This window comes from Pomacea canaliculata, linkage group LG11 (assembly GCF_003073045.1).
Source record: "Pomacea canaliculata isolate SZHN2017 linkage group LG11, ASM307304v1, whole genome shotgun sequence".
NCBI lineage: Eukaryota > Metazoa > Mollusca > Gastropoda > Architaenioglossa > Ampullariidae > Pomacea > Pomacea canaliculata.
The window spans coordinates 20,351,072-20,372,798 of record NC_037600.1 but is presented as its reverse complement, the minus strand read 5'-3'; the positions used below and the strand labels follow the sequence as shown (position 1 = coordinate 20,372,798).

At 40.3% G+C, this 21,727-nt stretch overlaps 2 protein-coding genes across 2 annotated transcripts; one reads left to right on the top strand and one right to left on the bottom strand.

The window, feature by feature from the left end:
• Positions 1-1,303: 1,303 nt before the first annotated feature.
• Positions 1,304-8,090, bottom strand: LOC112575240 (ectoine dioxygenase-like). The gene is made up of 9 exons (XM_025256944.1): positions 7,955-8,090; positions 6,520-6,601; positions 5,669-5,750; positions 5,369-5,479; positions 4,825-4,916; positions 4,436-4,526; positions 3,979-4,108; positions 2,045-2,196; positions 1,304-1,716 (listed from the first exon to the last, which is right to left on the bottom strand). The coding sequence occupies exons 1-9, from the start codon at positions 7,968-7,970 to the stop codon at positions 1,612-1,614; spliced, it is 861 nt and encodes a 286-aa protein (XP_025112729.1). The 5' UTR covers positions 7,971-8,090; the 3' UTR covers positions 1,304-1,611.
• A 33-nt stretch (positions 8,091-8,123) lies between these two features.
• LOC112575239 (ectoine dioxygenase-like) lies at positions 8,124-21,151 on the top strand. Its single transcript, XM_025256943.1, has 10 exons — positions 8,124-8,243; positions 13,994-14,059; positions 14,752-14,833; positions 17,186-17,267; positions 17,781-17,891; positions 18,005-18,096; positions 18,445-18,535; positions 18,734-18,863; positions 19,094-19,245; positions 20,161-21,151. The coding sequence occupies exons 2-10, from the start codon at positions 14,044-14,046 to the stop codon at positions 20,284-20,286; spliced, it is 882 nt and encodes a 293-aa protein (XP_025112728.1). The 5' UTR covers positions 8,124-8,243; positions 13,994-14,043; the 3' UTR covers positions 20,287-21,151.
• The last annotated feature ends 576 nt before the right edge of the window (positions 21,152-21,727 follow it).

Below are 21,727 nucleotides of genomic sequence, written 5' to 3'. Positions count from 1 at the left end.
TTTTAATAAAATCAGTACAGAAAAGTTTGGAGGGAACAAGACAGAAGTCACAGCACTGCTAGTGGAAATCTCGACCAGCAGCCTCTGAGGTGGAATTGAATTTGCCTGCTAGGTGGTGATTACACTAGTCACAGAAAGCAATCATCATAATAAAGGTTCCAACAACTACAGCTACACGTTCAGCATTATCTTCACTGTGCGAATGTGTACCGTATGGTGGGTTACGTGGTAACTCATCTGCTCCTCCTAGTAGCTACTACCAGTCAAGGGATGAATGAATGTATAGCTGCAGTTTGAGGATGCGTAGCAACATAAAAGTAGCATGAATTTTTATTTTCTGCTTCAACTCTTCAACAATAATTATAATTGTTATCCCATGCATACTTCCACATTCTTGGACCAGTATATCATGAAATAACTTGTAAATCTTGTGTGTGGGTAGCCCTCATTACACTGTCATCAGGATACTTTCCCTAACAGAGTGCTGCAATCTATGATTTAGTCATTCACTAAAACTGAGTAAAAGTTGCTGCCAATAACAGAGAACCAGTAGTTCAGCAATTTATTTTCAAATAGTCCATTTACCATAAGCATGTAACAAGATTACGATTGTCCCATGCATTACAGATGTAAGATGACAATAACAGCACAGTCCAAAGAGTTTTAAAAAGTCATACGGACCTGAATATACACACTTACAACTTTTAGCATTATCCATTTGTCTCTCGCAGTAAATTTGCATTTTGAGCAAAACAGAACATAAATTTTTTTATTAACAATAATACCATGCTCCATGATATTCAGTGCAAAGAAAAACAAAAGTTATATTTCTGCTCAGTGTCTCTTAAGCTGACAAATGTTCATGAAAAATAACCACAGGCGCAATCACACAAAATCAGTGTGTTTAAATGACGATGCAGACATTTGATGCCAAATGCTTCTGTTTACCACATAAAAATAGTTACTTTTGAAGCTGGTGGAAGATATATTGTATAGCCATCTTAAAGAAGCTGTTAAAGCTAACACATCTTTTGTGACAAGAAAGATTTTAAAAAAAAGAAGAAAGAAATGCCATTTCCTGTAGAACACATCCTACAGGACTGTAGGAATCTCCGTACCCTGAGGAAAGAGACGTGGCCACAGTCGGAGACCCTGCACAACAAGCTGTACGGGCCGGTGGAGTCTCTGCAGAAGACCACCGATTTCATATCAAGAGCTGGTCTCCAAGTGTGAAAGAGGCGAACGACAAAAAAAAAAAAATTGCCATTTCCTGAAATGTTCTTTTTTTCAAAAGCTGCTTGCATGCTACACTAGTCTTGTACCTGTTTCTATTCTAGGAATATTCTTTGAGTCAATACTAAGAGCTCAAATTGTAATAGAAGTATATCTTAAAAATTGAACAGTAAACTGCATTTAAAATATAATGCATATCTCGAATGCTCAGTTATTTTCAAGAAGGGTCCGCCATATTCAGAAAGGCAGGAAAAAGTAGTATATTTTAGATTATTTGTTTAAAAAAATAGACCATAACTTTCAAATTACAAAACAATATTATGGAAATAAAAACATTCTCCCACATCACATGCAGATATTTTTTGTTTTTAAAGGCAACTATTTTGCTTTGACGTCGGTTGTTTTGTCTGTGGTAGGGTCCATAAACTCCTTGCCAGTCAGATCCGTATAGTTGCGACATTCACGAATAGCAGAATCAGGCACCTGTGAAACAAAGTTTGTATATGGAAAAAGATTATCCTACTTTTGTAATATGACTCTGTAGCATAGTTCTAGAATATTTCGAAAGGTTTTCATAACCTTTGTCAGGTTCATTTATCAGATGCAAATTTAAAAGGGAACTCTTTTGAGGTTTTATTTCTGCTTTACAGGCACAGGGTCTAAATGACACCCATCCGTCGCATTAAAGCACTTTTCAAAACTTGTGAAGATGTTTAGAACTAAAATGTAGCCCTTTTTTCTAACCTGACACTAAAGTTACTATGTGATAAAAAAAAGTAATCTTTCCTATCTCTGGAATGTGCTAGCTTACTTTGTATAGTTTGGTGTAGTTGGGGTGATGGTGTTTGTAGACAGGGTCATTGCTGGCCTTATTGTAGGCAGGTATTAGCACCCAACGTTTGGTGTCCGAGCGGTTGTTGCCACTACAGTGGAGCAAGTTGCAATGAAAGAAAAGAACATCACCTGTGAAGACAGATACATGCAACTGTAAAATGCTGTATAAAATACCATGTGTACAATGACAGATCTGTCATGTGACCAAGAGCTACATTATAAGCTCTAGCCATAAGATGGGAATCCTTCAAAAACAGTTCAAAGGATCCTGATTAATTATTTAGGAGTTAAGGGCCAGATAACCTAAAAACTCCTGAGGACTGAAGCAGGAAGTACAAGTCAGAGTGTGTGTCAGGACTCAAGAGTTTTCATTCTTGGTTGTATGTATAAGTGCATGTGAGTCTCAATCAACTGTACTGATCATGAAGTCTATTTGGGCAAACTAGTACTAAACAGAGTTCACTACATGGTTTGAACAATGTTAGGTCATTCCCAAATAGAAAGCTGGAGAGGCTACAGATGTGTACTGCATGTGCGAACCTGGGAATCATAGTCAAGGTTATTTCTTACCAATTCTGTAGAACCAGCATCAGCTTTATCTATGGTTTATATAATGTAATAACTGCATACTTCATGCATTATGGATTTTAACGGAAACTTTGTACAGATAAGCATGTGTGTATAATCTTTATGCATGAAACAAAATCGATCAACTATCTGTTGGTGTAAGACGAAGTTTCTAAATAATTTTATTTGTATGTGGTACTTATTGAGTCACCAGTTTATAGGAGATACTTGACCACCTCCATGTGCAATTGAGATTGCCTGGCATGAGCCAGACGACTCAACACCCTGACGTATACAGGAGACCTGCTCCTTTCCTGTCTGGGGATACACTTTAAAGGGATCTATTCTCATTGGTGGTGAAATGGGAATTCCTCAGTGGATAAATAAGTTAATTGTGGCACAGTGTATGCAGGGGAAGTAATCCCCTTGTTCCTTATATGGATTTGATGTGCACATAATATTCCCATCAGAGATTAGATCAGCCAGAAGAATCTAGCACATCATCCTAAAGTTAAGTGCTGACAGTTGCTATATTCGCTTATAATCAAGTTAACAGATCTAGCTCTGTTGCTAGACTTGTATGTTGACTTTTCGAAGTAGATTCCTCTGATTCGAGACTTGGACTAGAATGTAATAACATCCCCAGAGGGTCATGAATGCTGGGTAAAAGGTGTATAAAGGTGTAGATGGTATTGAGATAATCCTACTGCTTGGTGGAGATATTTTCTGTTTGGGAACAAAGTTTTTGAACTAGCCATTGACAGAAAGCAAGGATAAATTTAGTAGTAAAGGGAGATTATCGGTGTTTTGTTTATTAACCATGGATCACTCCTATTTAATTTCAACAGAAAAAACAGAGTTGGGCAGCAAAGTTCCCTTGCAGATCTTTATCTTTTGTTGAATGACAGAACACATGGGGACATCTTGTATGCATTTGTTCTATGTGTGTCCATGACAGTGTGACCATGGTATTATGCAGCTCACACTAATGGGTACATTCCTTTAGCACCCTGTTTGTGTCAAACAAACCTAAACCCATACTGATACAAGGATAGTCCAATATATCCCAGCTTGATTTATCCCCAACATTATCCCTTCATATGTTTGTTCATCTGTCACTCATATGTTGCCCATGTCTCGTTCTTGTTCTTCAGCATTAAGAGCATGCTCCTTAGGAGTGCAAGCATACACTGTACAGATTTTGCTTTTACTATTATTATCAGCATTTAAGATGAAGAGAGTTCAATAAGAAAGAATGAAAGAGGCTGAGAGAAAGGAAGTAAGGTTTTATGTCCAGGGCTAATTTTGGCTGTGGATAATTTGGTCTCAGGAATACAGACTTGCCTGGGTCCATTTCCACATACTTATGAGGACAGACTTTCCGGATCTGCTCCAGTCGTTCTAGATCACAGCCCTGCTGGCCTGCCGTCAGGTTATGATCGATGCGACCGCACTTGTGTGAGCCTTCTAAAACCTGCAGTTACACAAAGATCCCATGTATGTTAGCCTACAAAAGACATAAATGATTCATAAAGCAAATACATCCATAGCAAAAATCTTCTCTTGCATGGTCATGCAGATTTTATAATACCTGTATTTCTCTAGAATTTGTGTGCATTCTAGACCCAAAACCATGTGATTGATGACTGCCAGGTTGTGGTCAGGTATCCTTGATTGTGTTGTTATGTAGTGACAGCACACCCTCTTCTATGTGAGAACAATCTCATAGCTTTAGTGATAGCAAATGTTATAGTCAGAAAGTAAATATAACCATTATTTTACCATGCTGTAAAATATTCACCTCAAGACATCCATTGATCTTCCGACATGGGTCAATGGGAAGGAAGAGACTGAGCATATCAGGGAAAAGGCAGCCATTTTTGTACCAGTACCTTTACACACATAAAATTATGGAATACCTCTACAGTGACCTGACTTACATTAATATCTGTTCAGATTTAATATAAAGAAAGTTAGGAAATTTAAAGACTGTTTAGGGAGAACTCAAGCTCACAATAAAAAAAATCTTGTGAATCTCTCCACTCAATGTGCTTAATTTACCCCCCCCGAGTTCTTTAGGGCGTTGATGTGTTTCATTTTGTTTGGTTATATAAACTGTTCATGCGTGGTTATTTCATAATTATAAAACAACGATGGTCTCGTGACCATGAAGTAAGCTTTAGTACGCACCCATAATCTTGATGCCATATGTGCTGACCTCCAATCTTTGGCTCTTTTGTCATTAGTTTGGTGTGATAATGGTACACCTCACCACCAAGAAGCTGAAAGGAATATCACGAGGCAAAGGTTAAGAGTATGACACCACATGATACAAGGTGTATAGCAATTATATAAACACCAGAGGAAGGAAAGCAATGGTACTGTTTCACCATGTATGAAGCAGTAATCATAAGGACTGGCTGTGGCTGTCCTAAAGTATAGCTGCTCTTATTTTTTAAGTAATTTTATTTAAGTATAATGTTCTTCCCTTCTCTGCTCTATATATTTATGATTCTGCCAGTTCCTTTCTGGAAACTCCTTTGTCTTGCAATGAAATGGGCTCTTTCATATGAAAGTATTATCAAGTTGCTAGCTGCTGTTGATCTTATCAAACAATAGGTACATATGTTTTAAAACAATTAGTTGGAGCTAAAATGATTTCTGCAGCTATCACTAAATATACTTATAAATCTCAGCAACAATTTCTGAATCATGTCACAAATAAATCTCGTACCTTTTCAACAGTGTTAACAACTTTTTCACACCGAACGATCATCCCTGTCACATCATTTCCTGGATGACTCCATAAACACAAGCGACTCTCTGAACCCTTTCCATCTGAAACCTGAAGTCAATGTTGCCCCTAGATATTTGTATCTTATCTCATGAGACTTAATAAAGTTAGCTAAACCATGCATACTTGTTTTCTATGTTAAAAAAACTAATAACATTACTATCAATTAATGATAATTAGTGCTCAAAAGTAAACTTTAGTTAATAATTAATATTAAGCTCCTACTTCTGGTTTGCTTACCCCATAGCACTGCTTATAAAACTCATCACTTTCTTCAACTGTCTTCCTTAGCTGAGCCAATTCCTCTTCCTCCAAAAAACCCCTGAAAATAAAACAGAAATATCAGATGAATAGGGTTTTATAGAAGGACAGAGCATTAGAAGCAACATTTTGTTCATTCAGGATTCAAGGGAACAAACTCTGAGTGTCAGAAAATAGTACTTTCCTTCTGTCCCTCAAACCTGATTGTTAGCAAATTTGTGCGAAGATGTATCCAGGGCGGTTCTACCCCTAGATGAACTAGGCAGTCACCTAGGGCACAGTGATAGAGGGATGAGATGCAAAAATGGCCTACTGTTTCTTTTTTCTTTTTTAAGGGATGAATAATGTTTAGGAAAAATATCATTTTCGAAGAAGACATTTGCAGGACATCTTTCTTCTACTTGTAGGTGACTTCACCATGCTAGTTTCTCGGTTCAATTATTACAGTGAAGCCATATCATCCGAGTGATCAGTTAAACAGCAAAAATCAGGGGAAGGGCACCAACGGTGGATAGGGAATAGGCTGGTGGGGGCAGACCCTGAGATGGATGGGACCACATGCCAGCCTCAACTTTGTCCCTTCTTTCCAAATTAATGATAATATGCAGGCCCAAGTTTATTGTTTAAATTTCCAGTTAAGAAAATAGAGTTAAGTTTATACATAAAATTATTCCAATATTTTTGCTGATAAATGGTTCTCTTTTGGGGGAAGAAGTAGGGCATAGTAATTCTTTCTCCTACATGCAGCACAGCCTTGTGCCAGCCTTGTGTTCATATGTTTTGTCTTTTGCTTCTCAAACTGTTAAGTGGAGAGAAGAAAATGTTCTCACTTAATGTGTATGTAGCCTCGCTCATTGTATGATTCCACCATTTCATCAGTAAGAACAAAGTTGCAAGGATCACAGTCAAATACTGAAAAAGAAAGTGTCTTCACATTTTTATTAGACATGAAAACAATTCTACCAACAAAAAATTATTTAAAACTATTTAGATTGATTTAGTGCAGTTCTTTATTAACACTGCGACAGTGCGTCCTTTTCTAAAAGATAAAAATCATAATCTTATAAATAAAGCCGGTGTGATGTTTGTGCATTTATGTAGCAAATCCACAAAGCTTCACAATCTTCACCAAAACTGGTAGGGATTTTCCTGCTGTCTTTGCTTTAGTCATGGACTGTGTTTGGTTGGTGTATGTTGCCCCAAAGCATGTTTATTTTCTCTTTTCTGAGATGTTAGCAGTAGTTCAAAATGGAAACACTGGCATTATCTACTGGCAGAGCAAATTTGGGACAATGCTGTAATTTGAGAGAATACCCTATATTTAGCCAGTAAAAAAACAGAGATAAGGATAAAAAAAGGGAAAAGGAGTAAGGGAGCAAGAGTCACTTGACAGATGGTGCCACCTCAATTTTTTTCTTTCTTTTCACTGGAAATGCTGTGGCCCAGCTGCAAAATATAAGCTGGCAACTTTTCAACTTTGGGCTAGAACATCAAGAGCACATGTGGTTCACTACACTAGTGCCACACACAAATAAGCTTCACTCTACTGAAAATATAGATTAAATGTTGACAATAAAATCACTGCTAGAAGAACTAGCAGCTAAAGTCATCCCAGGCAAAGCCAGATGCAGTACCTAAGCTTGCTATTAAAAATCAAATATTGCATAATAGGAAATAAATTTCTTCATCATGCTCTCAGATTGTGCTTAGAGGATGAGACGTAACACTTTTACAATGAGTATTCAAAAAGAAAGAACTTTATTTTTGTAAACTGTAATAAATATGACTTGTACACCAAGTGCTTTAACAGGGTTACATTTAGCTCTATAGGATATTTAGAAGGTGCATAATCTTTTATCATGCTTAGAATGGGCATTGAAAGGAAGCAGGACTGGATCACACAAAATAATATTGCGGACGGACTGACTGAAACATAAATTAACTTAGCTCTGGTTTGATTAATGGCTTAAATGTGAGTGTCTGTGCTTTGTTTTCTGTGTGATTGTGGGTGTTGATACTCTGTCTGTTTTGCGAGGGGCGGGAAGAAAAAGAAAGTACACATCTTGGAATCATGAGGAATGACTATAACCGCCCCTGAACTATCAATGACAGCATTGAATTACCCAGTATCTAGTGCTTAACTGAGGGTGCATATTTTCCCAACAGTTAGATAACTCTTTATTATTTTTAAATCACGAAGTTTGCTTAAATGTGGATGCTACACGGCCTCTTTACCGACAGTGCAAGTGAATAAGGTCGACATACCCTCGGGGGGAGCCATTGTTGTGTGTCAACGCAGTGGAAACAGCTGGTGCTGGAGCTGCCGGTATTTCCGAGATCAAACGATCCCAACTGAAATGGAGACGATCAGTAAGAGACGCCCACAGCTACTTGTCCATGGACCAGCAGTCAGCAGTAGCAGTGCTGTAAGAACCAGAGATGTAGGTTATCTGGGGCGCCTGCAATGTCATGGCCGCGGCCTTGGAGAGGAACCACCCATGGAGGGGTTCGGGAACAAACCGACATATCCTAGGTCACAATCTGACACACTGAGGTATATGACCTTCGTTTTATGTTTTCTTTGTCATGTCCACCTTTGTTTTAACATGATACGATATCATGGCCGCCGAGAGCCAGCACGAGCCTCGATCGGGGCTTTCGACCTCTCCGGGCCCCTTGTAATTAAAATCGTTATTTTCCCGCTATCTAATAATATGCTCACAATTTGCTTGTCCGTATTTACGTTTCATTTAGTAACATATAATATAGACTGCAAATATTAGGACAAGTGCACTAGGAACTACATCACTACTTGAACATCGAGTTGTTTACACGTGAGGGGTTAGTAAATGAGGGAAACCGAGGGTAAAGGATCAAACTTATAGTATTCCATTCCACAGGAAAAAATCCTTATATAGTACGTAGTATGAAACATTGTATATAGTAGTATGGAACATACTGTCGTCAGGTATGGCCGGTAGGCGTGATGAGACTCAACAATGGTTAAACATGTCAGTAGGGTCTGATTCTCCGCCTTAACCATCTCGTCGACGTCCTCCCTCCTCACCTCCCTGGAGGACCGTCTTGGGGAGTGTGTCGTTCCGAGAGCTATTACCCAACAAAACCAGCTTTCGCCGCTTGACGGTGGCGAGTAGAGGTGCTTGCACGGGGTCAGCCAGACCGGCGATTGCATTGTGAATAAGTCTTTTGTCCCCTGTATATAGAAGATCATCGAACACAGTAATTACCCTTTTTCATTTCGACTTGAGGTGTATGATCAAGCATCTAAATACATTTCTTCGCGTGAAAATTACTCCAGATTGTAACTTCTGTTGAGATTTGTTTGCACATTGATTACTGTTCTGTTGTCTAGCTAACTGCTTATTTTTTTAATTATTGCATTGTTTTATTGCGCTCAAGACCGCTGCAAGACGTTTATTCCTTGACTGCTTGCAGACGATTCTCTCTAGGACCATGCGAACTCTCGTGTTGTCGGAAGTACAAAAGCTCCAGTTTATGGTTTGTTGTTTTCAGTTTGTTAGCTCAAAGTCATGAGAAATGGAAGCCGAGGACTTTTTCCAAAAATGAAAGAAAGAAAAAGTAACTCAGAAACACATTTATTGCAAGTTGATTGTTGACTTTAAGAAATGTATCGCGGTTCCGGATTATAAACTGCTAAGTGGTTCGCCGAGACCTGACAGCCTAGGACTTCGGAAAAAGATTTCCTCCCGTTCAGATCCAGGATTTCCTACATTTGTGCACAGTTTGGAACTCAGTTTTTTTTTTTTTTTTTATGAAAGGTTCATAAGTGTAAACTGTAACATTCTACAAGGGAGGTGAGTGCGGTGTGTGACAGATGCTCAACCGAATCTGTACACGTTCGCTGCACATACACTGCCACGTACAACTTTCGTGCATCGGCATGATTATGACAAGTAGATAAGACGGAGCAGGAAATGATTCATAGATAAGGCCACAATACACGAGTACACCACACTGCAAGGCTTTGGCAGTAAACAGAAATGCTTTTCTTTCAGTTTGTTATATAGATAGACATACACACTCACGCAGAATACACTCGATCTTGCCCTCAAGCAAATCGACGCTCATCATTTCACACTCGCTATACGTGTTGTTTATGTTATGGCCTGATGGAAGGAAAATAATAAAAAAAATAATTGAAATATCACCATACTTAGTGGTCAGACTCATGACATCATGATAGTCCACGGATACGTCTAATTAAAAAGCAGTCCCAGCTGTCTCTTTGCTCAGTATGGTAAACGATAATGATCGAGTCCATGTACAATCCTTCTGTGTGTGTGGAATGGGGGATTGAGTAACTTTTTATGAGCATTATGTGTGTGTGTTTGTAAGGTGTAGGGCAGGATAATTTCTTCTTTGCATGGTGATGCTTGTCGAGAACGGAAGGGTATTCACACAGATCTGGGGAAATGGCTGTAGGAACCGAGGTGGATGGAGTTAGTAGGGCTGCAGCGCCTTCAAAAGTGATACCGAGGGGGCAAGAATTACTCAGTGCTTGAGATGTGATTCTTCACAAAGTGCAAAAAAAAAAAAAAAATGTAGAGAAGACGAGAAAGACAAATGACACAAATAAGAATTGCATTTGAAACGCTGTTGGTTAAATCGTCTTGTATAATCATCAATACAAATATAAACACTATCCCGTGTGTAAAAGAAACACTAAGAATGTCCTCAACGATTTCTAGATTAATATATCACTCAAAGTTTTTAAAATAGCGACGAAGATAGCATAACGACCAGCAGTTTGAATATACTGGTTTGCTCCGGTTATAACCGAAAGCAGTTCTGGTTATGTTACTTATAAACTACATTTTATAAGTTGAAATATGGAACAAAGATATGATGCAATTCTTAAGATATGATTTTTTGTCTTTTCTTTAGCTGGTATCTTATAATCCATAGCTTTCTCACGCGTGTTGAAGTCGTGCAATAGTTTTTCAGCACACCTTCGTTGCTTTTGAGAACCAATAAGAAGTTATGTCGCTAGCTACGAGCCTAAACATTTCCGAGGATTTGTGGATGTAGCTAAACTAAGCTATGCCATTTATGACACCGATAATCATACGACTCAAGAGTGAAAAAGCGATACGCCCAAAGTAAGCCTCGATTAATATCGATACCGGATCGGAAGTGCTTTTGAATGTCAAAGGGGTATATTTTGATTTTGCTTTACTTTGGCTTGTTACATCGTAAGGCATCCTACCAATTGTGGTTTGTTTATTGGCGCACATAAGCTGATCTCCACAGAGTGCGAAAACACACACAATGGCGCCAGATCCTCGTTGCCCATGATAAGCCATCTGACAAGCGCAGTGCGGCTGACCCTCCTGACCTGACCTTAGGCAAACGGGGAGAACGAAGCTATATCAGTATCCTTACCATCTTTTGCATGCAATTTGCGCGTTGATGGTGAGTCTGTATGCAGGCAGCACGCAGGGGGGACACAATTAGCTCGATAGCGTCAAGAATACGCGAAGCCAAAGAAGAAGAATTAATAAATTATTTTTAAATATCGAGGGCGTATGGAAATAGTTCAGTAAAAAAAAAGAGAAGTGAGCTACTGTGCTCCATATGGTGTGCGTAATGCACCAGGGTATGCATGCGCACATGCAAGATGCAAGGCGTCTGTTTGTCATGTAAAGACCTTATTTTCTTATTTTTCCTTTATATCTTTCTGTCTGTCGAGTATGAATAGCTACATTAACTCACACGGAGTGAGAGAGAGCCCCACCTAGTCTTTTGCACCGTAGCCTACCCAAAACTAATGGACGGCGATCTTTATCCATCTTCACCGTGCATGCAACCATGGAAATATCAGAGCACAAGAGTAACATGATATATATATATAGGAAATTCCGACTGGATGCTGGCAATTCTACCGTTATGATAAACTACACAAGATCAGTGTCATCCGTCATATTCTGTCTACACGCGCTACCAACACTCTTATCAGTGTGTTTGTTTTGTCCAGACTTGAATACTACAACTCCTGGCTTGCTGGCTGCCCTGTATACCTCATTCAGAAAATTTACATATTTATAAACCATTTATATGAATTAATTTATCTCTTATCATCTATTTTTATTTTGTAATTATTAAGTGTGTGTGTGTGTGACAGAGATAGAAACAGCGCAGACAGAGAAGCTGGAACAGGAAAAGAGGAATAATATAGAAGAAGTTGAATGAGAGAACAAAAGAAAGAAGGGAGTAAAAAAACAAAGGGAGGGGGAGAGAGAAGAGGGGACAAAGTGCGAGTGAGACCAGTCCTGATGGCGATGAAGATCATTGAGGTGCAAGGCGTGTTCACTGATTGGAATTGTAGCTCACAAGTCACTCACTAGAAGCATCCCTCGAAGCTCGTATTTCACAATAACAGAAATTAACTGTAGCTCACTGTATCTTTGCACCAGTGACAGTCAGCTCCACTTCCCTTTACAACAAAAGGTAATCTCACTTCGCTGGTGGTTCATATGATCCGGTTTGGGTTTTATTGGTGTCCTATGGCAACATCCAATCAGCGTCTAGCAGTTTTCAGCTGTGAACAAACCAGAAAAGGAGGGCTGGGGGTAAGAAGCGGGGAAGGGGTAAGCCCATGCTTATGCGCTTCGTTTTTGGTAAGTGCATTCTTGAACTGTTAGTAGCTACGACGACTCACAATGGCTCGCGCAACCTTCCTCTGGCACCAGCTTTAAACACCGGAAAGTGTCGTCCACGCATGCGCTGAATTTAGAAGTCCTTTGATAGCAGGAGGTAAAGGGAGTTGAAAGATTAGAGTGTTGAAAGGGTACAGGTGAGTGTCGTGGATTGGTGTTGTCCCAGAATGCACAGCGCTCGATGACGCGCACTTCGGCTCCGGGTTTGTCTCGGGTGAACGCACCGGTGAGAAAACACCACCCGAAGATTGAGGTCCACTTAACGCCGAGCCACCCGCGCGTGACCGCCGTCAACACGCTTCGTCTGCACCCGCTCGTTAATCTTGCGCGCGCCGTGTTGGTCGGAACTAAGGGCGCGGGGCATGCCGGGAAATCGCGCCGCCATGTTGGTTCCAGCCTGTGGCGAAAACGAGACAAAGTCACGGTGGTTGAGGAGAAGCGAACCGTGAAATCTTTTCTCTGTTCTGAGTTTCTCGCTTTGTGGTTCCCGGCGATAGTGCTGACGGCCAGAAAACAGCAAATGATCCAACAGAGAAAAATTATAAGTGGCCTGAAGAATGGAGATGGACAGACAGAAGGAAGAAAGGATAGACATACCTAGTGAAGCAGTACATGCATGATAGATGCAAATTCACAAAGACAGACATTTACACAAGGAAACAGACAATCACGTATGGAAAGAGACAGAAATGTGTAAAACAGAAAGACAGACCAATGTGCCCATGCTCGTTTCTAATACAAGAACGACTACTTCATGTATAGAGAGCATGTACTCAAATCTTGTGTGAAACAAAATGTCATCACCAGCCAAACATTATTGTAAAGCAGGACAGAAGGGAGTAGCAGGTGTCCACCACAAAACTTTATAAAGTGCGTGCACTTTCCCGGTCGGTGTCTGAGTACCCTGTACTAACATCTAGTAGAGCACATCAATCATGGTATGAGTAGTCAGGATAGGGATTTAAAAAATAGTAAACACTAGCTCTGCTTCACTTTTAATCAGACACGAAGAACACTTCTGGAAGAAATGACAGATGTAGTCAACATGAAAATGAGAACAGTATTATGCTGACCGAGACTGTAACTAAAGAGCATTACAGTGTCACCAAGAAAAAAAGATTTAAATGTCTACTAGAGAGCTTAATCTTTTCAAATGATTTGTTTTAGCTCTGTGCATGGTACTATCTCCTAAACTTTCAAGAAATAGCCCTCTCTCCTCCTTCCACCCACACAAATGGTCAGAGCCTTGGGTCCGAGCATTATCACCACGTGGTCCAATTTCTCTCATTGACAATATAAGTTCATCCTTGTAATACTCGACAGCAGTGTTTATGAGTTCTGGTCATGGCGATGTCTGTAAGCATGTCCCTACAACGGAAGAGGTGTGTGTTGGGGTAGTGGGATGGTTATTCACTCAGATTTTATCAAATCCGACCTTTAGTTTGGACTGAGCACACCCCAGTCATCTGAAAACAAGGCCCTCTCGTAGACCTGTAAACACGCAGGTCACGTGAGCAAAGTCAGAGCTATCTCCTTATCTCCTCATATGTCAGAGGTCACGTGACAGGATGTGGATGTGTACATGCATATGTCGGTTTGTCATCAGACTCAAAGACTGCTTCACGCCGTCCAGAGGTCATCCACGACATCGTCATCATGGCGCAGCCGAAAGGTCAGCCTTGCATTCTTTCTACACTTTGATATAGCTATCCAATACCTTTCTCATCCATGTTTATCTATTCGGTTTTCTCCGCCATATGGACTATATTTGTTGGTTGCCTGTCTCTCGGCTTTTTTTTTTTTTTGTTTTTGTTTCTCCTTCTACGGCTGCTTTGTTTTGCTTCTGTTGGTGTTTTGCGCTGCTTCTAGCTTCGATGTAACTGTTACTTTGCTTTTGTTGTCATTTATGTTTATCTTTGCTTGGATTCTATACAAATGTTTTGCTTTGCTTTTGTTGCCACTGCTGTTTTGCTTTGATTCTTTACAATTCTTGCTTTGTTTTGTTGCCATGCAGCTGTTGCTTTGTTTTGTTGCTATGCAGCTGTTATTTTGTTATTGTCATCACTGCTGTTTTGCTTTGCTTCTACGAAACTCTTACTTTGTTTCGTTTCTACGCAGCTGTTGCTTTCGTTCTGTTGCTACTACTGTTTTTCTTTGTTCATGTTGATAATATAATATTATCATATTTTTCAAATTATTAAGTATGTCGCTGTTGCTAGGTTTTTATTTAAACTTTGAATCTAATTTCCTTGATGGTTTATATTTTCTAATCCACGGCTGGTAGTTGTGTATACTGCTTACATTATTTGATGGCATGACAGTGCTCTAGTTTGACACTTACTGGAACATGTCATGATATGGCAGTGTTCCACTGTGACCCGAGGAACTTTGAGGTCACCGAGGAAATGATCGAATCCTTCAACACCCGCGGCTACGTCTTTGTCAGGTATGTGGTCACCACAATATCATCAAGATATCATCAATATCATCACAACCTCTTCCCGAAATAATTATGAATAAAATCAAGCGCAGGAGGGCACATGGTCACTTATTCAGCGCATGCGCAGTACACACTCGTCAGCGGGGACTGCTAGCCACATATATATATATACCGAGACATATGAATGTGAAGAGCTGGGGGTAAAATCAGTAATGTTACAAACTTTCACATCAGTTAATTAAATAGTACAGGAGAAAAGTTAGTATTATCTAATTTCCCGATGCAGACGCCTAAAAACTCCAAAGACGAAATGGGTTGCAAGCGATACGACCAAAGGACTTTTGACAATGAAGCCGAGTGTGTGTGGTCATATTTGCTGATAGGATTTCAGGTAAATTATGTAGAGCCCAAAGGGGGTATATGTAAGTCAGTGAAAACCTACAAACTACCCCTTGACGAGCAAAACATCTGCTGACAATGTCAACTCCATCATCGTTGCCAGGCGGGAAGAAGGCGCGTGCAGCATCAGACATGGACTCCGTGACAGCGGAGATAGCCTTAGAAGTGTGACAAATAATTAGCACATCGCAAGGTGTACGTTAATAAATATTTACAAAACTGTCAAGCAAGAAATATTTTAATACAGGAACGAATCCTTGCAAAAACAGAACTGTGCAGAGTGGTGTCTTGCTTACTGCCCTAGGACCACCCCTCCAACGCGCGCACACGCAAAACAACAACAACAACAACAACAACAACAACAACAACACAATACAGAGAAGAAATTTTTTCCTAGCATTATAAGGAGTCTGTCTGTATAAATTATTTAAGCACCTAAATTATTTAACAAAAATAAATCGGCACACTATTGTTATTTGAAAAAAGATTATTTATTAAAAGCCCTCATAATTATTAGGTTTATGGTTGTGTTGGTTAATTATACGATGTTCCTGCTTCAGAAAGTTATTGTAGATTACAGTTGAAATGAGCACTACTTCATAAAATTTCAACTAATAGTTCTCTCTCCCATCCACCCGATTACAAAAGGTCAGAGCTTTGACTTTTGGCCTTATTGGGAATATTGTCCATCTCTCGCTGATTGTAGCCCTCCCTAATATCCGGTTCCCAGTCACTTAATCCCCAGACACTTCATCCCCGACACTTCATCCCCTAGACTTTTAATCCCCAGACACTTCATCCCCAGACACTTAATCCCTAAACTAAATCCTTAACTGTAAAAATTATGAAGTCATCGAAAAATTTAATTGAAATTCAAATTCAAATCATGCTTTTAACTTCAACGTCATTTGAACATCTACAACATTAGTTAAAGTTCATATAAGCTAGTAAATATAATGTTCTTCAACAATATGATATGAAAATTGTTCTTGAGTGTTGGGGATGAAGTGTCGGGGATGAAGTGTCTGGGGATGAAGTGTCTGGGGATTAAAAGTCTAGGGGATGAAGTGTCGGGGATGAAGTGTCGGGGATGAAGTGTCTGGGGATTAAGTGACTGGACACCCTAATATCCAGCTCCCCTCACTCAAGAATAAATATGTTGACGATAGTAGCAACCGACAAATCTTCTCTCCACCGAAAGAATAGCCAAAGGTGGAAAAGCCAGACACAAGCAGACCGTGCAGGACTTTCTGGAAATGTCTCGGTTCACTTTTATTTTATCGTTTTGCTATCGGGTCTGTTGTATTTATAACTGCCTAGAATTAGTTCTTCGACAAAAGCAAGCAACAACTGTAAAAGTGGCTTTTTCAGACTCAGAACTTCTCTGGAATTAAAATTGCTATTTATGGATGACTATGAAACCTCGTAGTTCACAATGAAAGACTGCGATCAGAGACACATCCGCGCGTCCCCCCTTTTCCGGTTTGCGCACGGCACTAATTGCTAATCGTTGATTGGATGTTGCCATAGGACACATATCTAAACAAAATACATCTTTTGTTCCGTTTTTTCGTGTTGTCAGCAAGCATGTGATCAACAATGGTTATTGACTTGCTCCGGGCACGGGATAAATCATTGCTGTTTACGTTTTATGTCAAATCCAGAAGGCATGACAAGTCCAGAATGCTCAGGTGTCAAAGTTTCTTTTTATGCATGAAATGTTCTCTTCCTCCTGCTGATTGCCCTCACAAAAATATCTCGAAATTTTTACACGGCAACCTGCTGAGAAAGTTTATGAACTTTTTGTACATCATTGATCATTTCATCGGGACCCTTGCTTTCATTGTTCCTTCAGTAGAGAACTTAAATGCCTCCATGAACAAATAAAGAATTTCAGGTGTCAGTTGTTGATAGAGATTGTGATATTGTGATTGGGATGCACATGTGTGTGTTTTGCAGAGGGTTTCTTGATAAAGAGGAGCTGGAGCAGCTGAGGAAGACTGTGGAGGACACAGACCTCTTTGTAAAGCCGTTCTTCGCTGTATGTACCAGTGATGGTGATATAGCAGCAGCTTGCTGGGACGGCAATGTTGATAAATAATATATAAATAGTCTATATAAAGTGACAGGCGATGACTTGAAAGATGATACTTTATGGTGGAGGAAATACTTGTAATTAACGACAGGCTGATGACAGGACAGTGACAACAACTTTCAACGACGACTGTTTTTGATGCAGCTATTAATGAGGCGTGAACAGCGAGAAAGATGATGATGACCGAAATGGCAAAGATAAGAATGTTGATAACAGTCCTGAAAAACTATCTGGTGCTTTTTTCCAATTACGAGAAATAGGAAGTTCGAGTTTGTCATTAAAACCTGATTTTACCAAGTGTGTCCAGCTGTCCATGAAAGCTGATCTTGATGTTTCTAAGTATCCACTGAGAACAAATCTGCATTATGTCTCCATCTTGTCCAGCTGTCAGTGAGAGCTGCCTATGTCTCAGTTTTATCCAGCTGTCACTGAGAGCTGCTCTGTGTCATGTGTCTGCAGCTGCTAGATGACACAGGCGGCAAGACTGAGAGGTGCATTTGGCGTCATCCCGGAAATGACGTCACAGGGATCATTGCTAGGAGCGAAAAGGTCGCGGGGACAGCCGAACAGGTAACCCCCGACATTGCGAGCTCCCCTACCCCACCATCCACCCTAAATAATAGTTGTAGCCACCAGGCCATGATGACCAGGTTAATGAAGGGTCTGTTGTATTTCTTCTCTAGCTTCTTGGGGGAGAGGTCTACCATTATCACTCCAAGCTGATGACAAAGGCCCCCAGGGTAGGCGGCAGACACCTGTGGCACCAAGATTACGGGTGAGGGTTCCCTGATGAGGGAGCAAGTGCTTATGACCGTCTGTCACTTGGCACACGTGTCAATGTACCGGGTTGTGTACGTATGTACACTCGCGTTCATGCCGGAACTTTGTGTTTGTGTATTTACATGTGTAAGTGTAGTGTGCGCATGCGCCATGTGTTGGTGCGTGCAAGTGTGTATGTGTGTGTGTGTGAACTGAGTGAGTGTGCTTGTATGCTTGTATCTGCAAACGTGTGCATTTGTTTATTCTTGCTACCGATGTTGTTTTTCTTTGTGTGTGTGCCTACTCTATGTGTTTGTTTGTGTTTTATTCGATTTCTTTAAAAACCCAAATTTATTAATTACAGTTACTGGTACCAAAATGGCTGCCTCTTTCCCGACATGCTCAGCGTCCTCATTCCCATAGATCCTTGCGGGAAGATCAATGGCTGTTTGGAGGTATAGAGAATTTTATATTTGTTACTTTCATCGTTTCTACTCCTCTCAACCCTGTAATTAATCTTTTATTTATTTTTTTTTTTTTTTTTTTTTGGCATTCTTTACTTTCTTACTTTCGTTCCTCTTATCTGTCTGTCGGTCTGTACATCTGACACTCCACTTACCTGCCTTCCTTCCTGCTTGTTTGTTTGTCATTAGGTCCTGGAGGGTTCGCACCTCATGGGGCGCCTGGACCATAGTCTGAGGTCAGGCCTACAGGGCTGTGACCCTGAGCGAATAGAGCAGGTGAAGACTCGCTGCCCTCACATGTACGTGGAGATGGATCCAGGTGAGTCTACACCTCCCGGTCCGTTATCACCCACCTCACTAAAGCAAACAAACCAACAGCTCATACATCCAGACAGCCATCCAGACAGCCATACAGCCAACCATCAAAAGTAGACGTAAACTAGTTTAGGACTGAGACTGAATAAAGTTATCCATTGTAATAAGAGGTTGTCTACCACGAGAGACTGTCGAGAAGTTATCTTATATTTTGCTGTGTGTCCTCGTTTGAAGGTGACGCCATATTTTTCCACTGCAACTTGCTCCACTGCAGTGGCAACAACCTCTCCGACACCAAACGCTGGGTCCTCATCTCCGCCTATAACAAGGCCAGCAACGATCCTGTCAAGAAACACCACCACCCAAACTACACCAAACTTGAAAAGGTGTCGCAATGTTTGAGAAAACATCATGACTTTCTTTCTTTCACTTTTTTTGTGAATTTCTTCTAAATTTACTTCCATTCCCCTATCTGTTTGCTATTTTAATTTAATTTTACATTAAAGTCACAAAGCGCAACCGTGTAATGCATATGCTCAAAACAAATATTCTACAAAAAGTAAATATTTTCGGTTGTTATTTAAATTTTGGGTTGTGGTCAGTACAAGGTGTAAGTGCTCCGAATGAGCAAAAAAAAAAAAAAAAAAAAAAAAAGGAAGAAGAAAGAAAAGCTCGAAGAAGTTACCAGATCCAATGATGCATGTCAAGAATTCTCATCAGGATTACAGTTTACCATGACAGCAGCAATGCAAAGTCCAAACATGACCCAACATAACATAACCATCATGTTTGCTAGCTAATACAGACTGTAAAGTCCCTGATTCTTCTCTTCTTGCTTCGTGGATGGAAGACTTTCTAGTACAGGAAAAAAATCCAGAAATTCAAGACCAAGTGCCTGAGGAAATGGATCCGAATGTTCTACTTGGCACGTGAGGCCAATGACTATGTGTGAAGTGTGGTCACCATGCTGGTGGGATGGCAAGAACCACTCCTTCAATGAAATACCGCAAACTGATTTCGTTTGACCACGTGACCCGGCACGACACACCAAGACCGTCCTTCGGGGTCTTTTAGAGGCAGGCCGAGGTGGACAGAGGAAACACTGACCGGCGAACATAAAGGAATAGACTGACCCCTTCCCTCCCTATGCTGGACTTGCTTACCGCCCTTGAAGACAAGATTAAGTGGCGAACCTTGTCAGCGGCTGCGTCCCCTGACAACGGTAGAAGTCGAAGGAACGAATGAATTAATTAGCATAAACATATGATATACATATATCAGCACTTTCATCTTCTGTCCAGGTGCCAAATTCCGCTATTCGGGAGTGTCGGAACTACACAGACCTCAGCGGCAAAGAATTTACCGATCCTCGGACCAGCGGGGACACGACCATCAACATCAACTTTGGCAAGTCGTCTGCTCTCTAGACAGGCTGCACTGTACCGATACACAAAACCAAAATGTAATTGCACGAAGGGGAAATTTCCGATGAACTTGAATTTAATGTGCAAAGTTGTTTATTGTGTTGCTATCCGTGTTCAGCTATTCTGCAAGCTGGAGCTTTTGTTCTTTTTACTGCGATTTTTCTGTAAACAGACACCGACTTGTCATCTGAAGTTTGTTTATAATCTCTTTTATCCAAATCTCTCAATACACTAACTGCTTTCAGGAGGCCACACGACGCATGCGCACTGAGTATTTCATAGTTGGCGTGTCAGAAATATCTTTCTTATGCGTTGGCCCCTCCCCACTCCCTTATCATGGACAATGCTCTTTTCATCATTGACTGTTCCACCACAGCACACAGCAATGCTCTGTAAAGGTCTTTAGTGCGGGTGAAGGGTCAAGGAGAAAGATAATAGTTCTCATTATTCATGGCTCATTTTCTCCTCACAAAGCCAAGCCCGTGGTCAAACAAATCTCTATTCTGACCGTCTTTTATTCCAGACACTCGGTGTGTGTTGTCACACATCAAAACTTTGAAGTGCATTAACAATTCTGTTGTTCTGGTCAAAAGGAGTGTGACATGAGGCTGATTCTTATTGAAGTCACACGCACAGACATTGATAAACATAGACCGAGCATTGGCTAGTGTCCACGGTCAGGGGAAGCCATCTTGGTCATCCGTTGACTGTTGATCTTATTGAGTTTGCTGTGTTGAGTTATCACACTTGAGAAAAGGATTTGTAAATTTAATAAACAAGTAATCAAACCGAACCTGTCTTTCTACGTTTACACTAAGCTCTATTTTCTTAACTGAGAATTTAAACAATAAAGACATATTACCTGTAATTATTGTGGTCTGTCTCGGGACTCATCAGAGATGCTTTCGCGAAGACACTTGCAGTCAAAACATTTAGCAGTCATTCGACAAGTCCAGAGACAATGTTAATCGATTATTAAAGAGCGATGTTAGGTGACGAACGAACATTATAACCTGTGAATCACGTGTAACATTCCTTCCTTCCACACAACACCAGTGGCAAGCTTCTCCACTCAGTTTTCCCGTTGCCATCCCCCCAGACCTCACCAAGCGTGACTGGCACATGATAAAGGAATCCGTTCGCGCGAGGGAATGTCTTATTAAGCTTTACAACACCAGAAAATCAAGCACTTGCATCCATTCAAGCAATAAATGTACCATTAAAAAGAATTAGGAATTATCGTCTGAGACTGAAGCTGAGAAGCGTTTGCGATTGGAAGAGCGCCGTAATGATAGACAACAAAAATAAATGTAAGCGTGAATGAAAATAAAAAGGACTAAAAAGTTTAAAATAAATAAGTAAATTGAAAAACACACACATTTTTATTTGAAATGATCTAAAAAGGTAAAATAATTGTTTCCCTTGGGTATCGGAATTTTCTTTA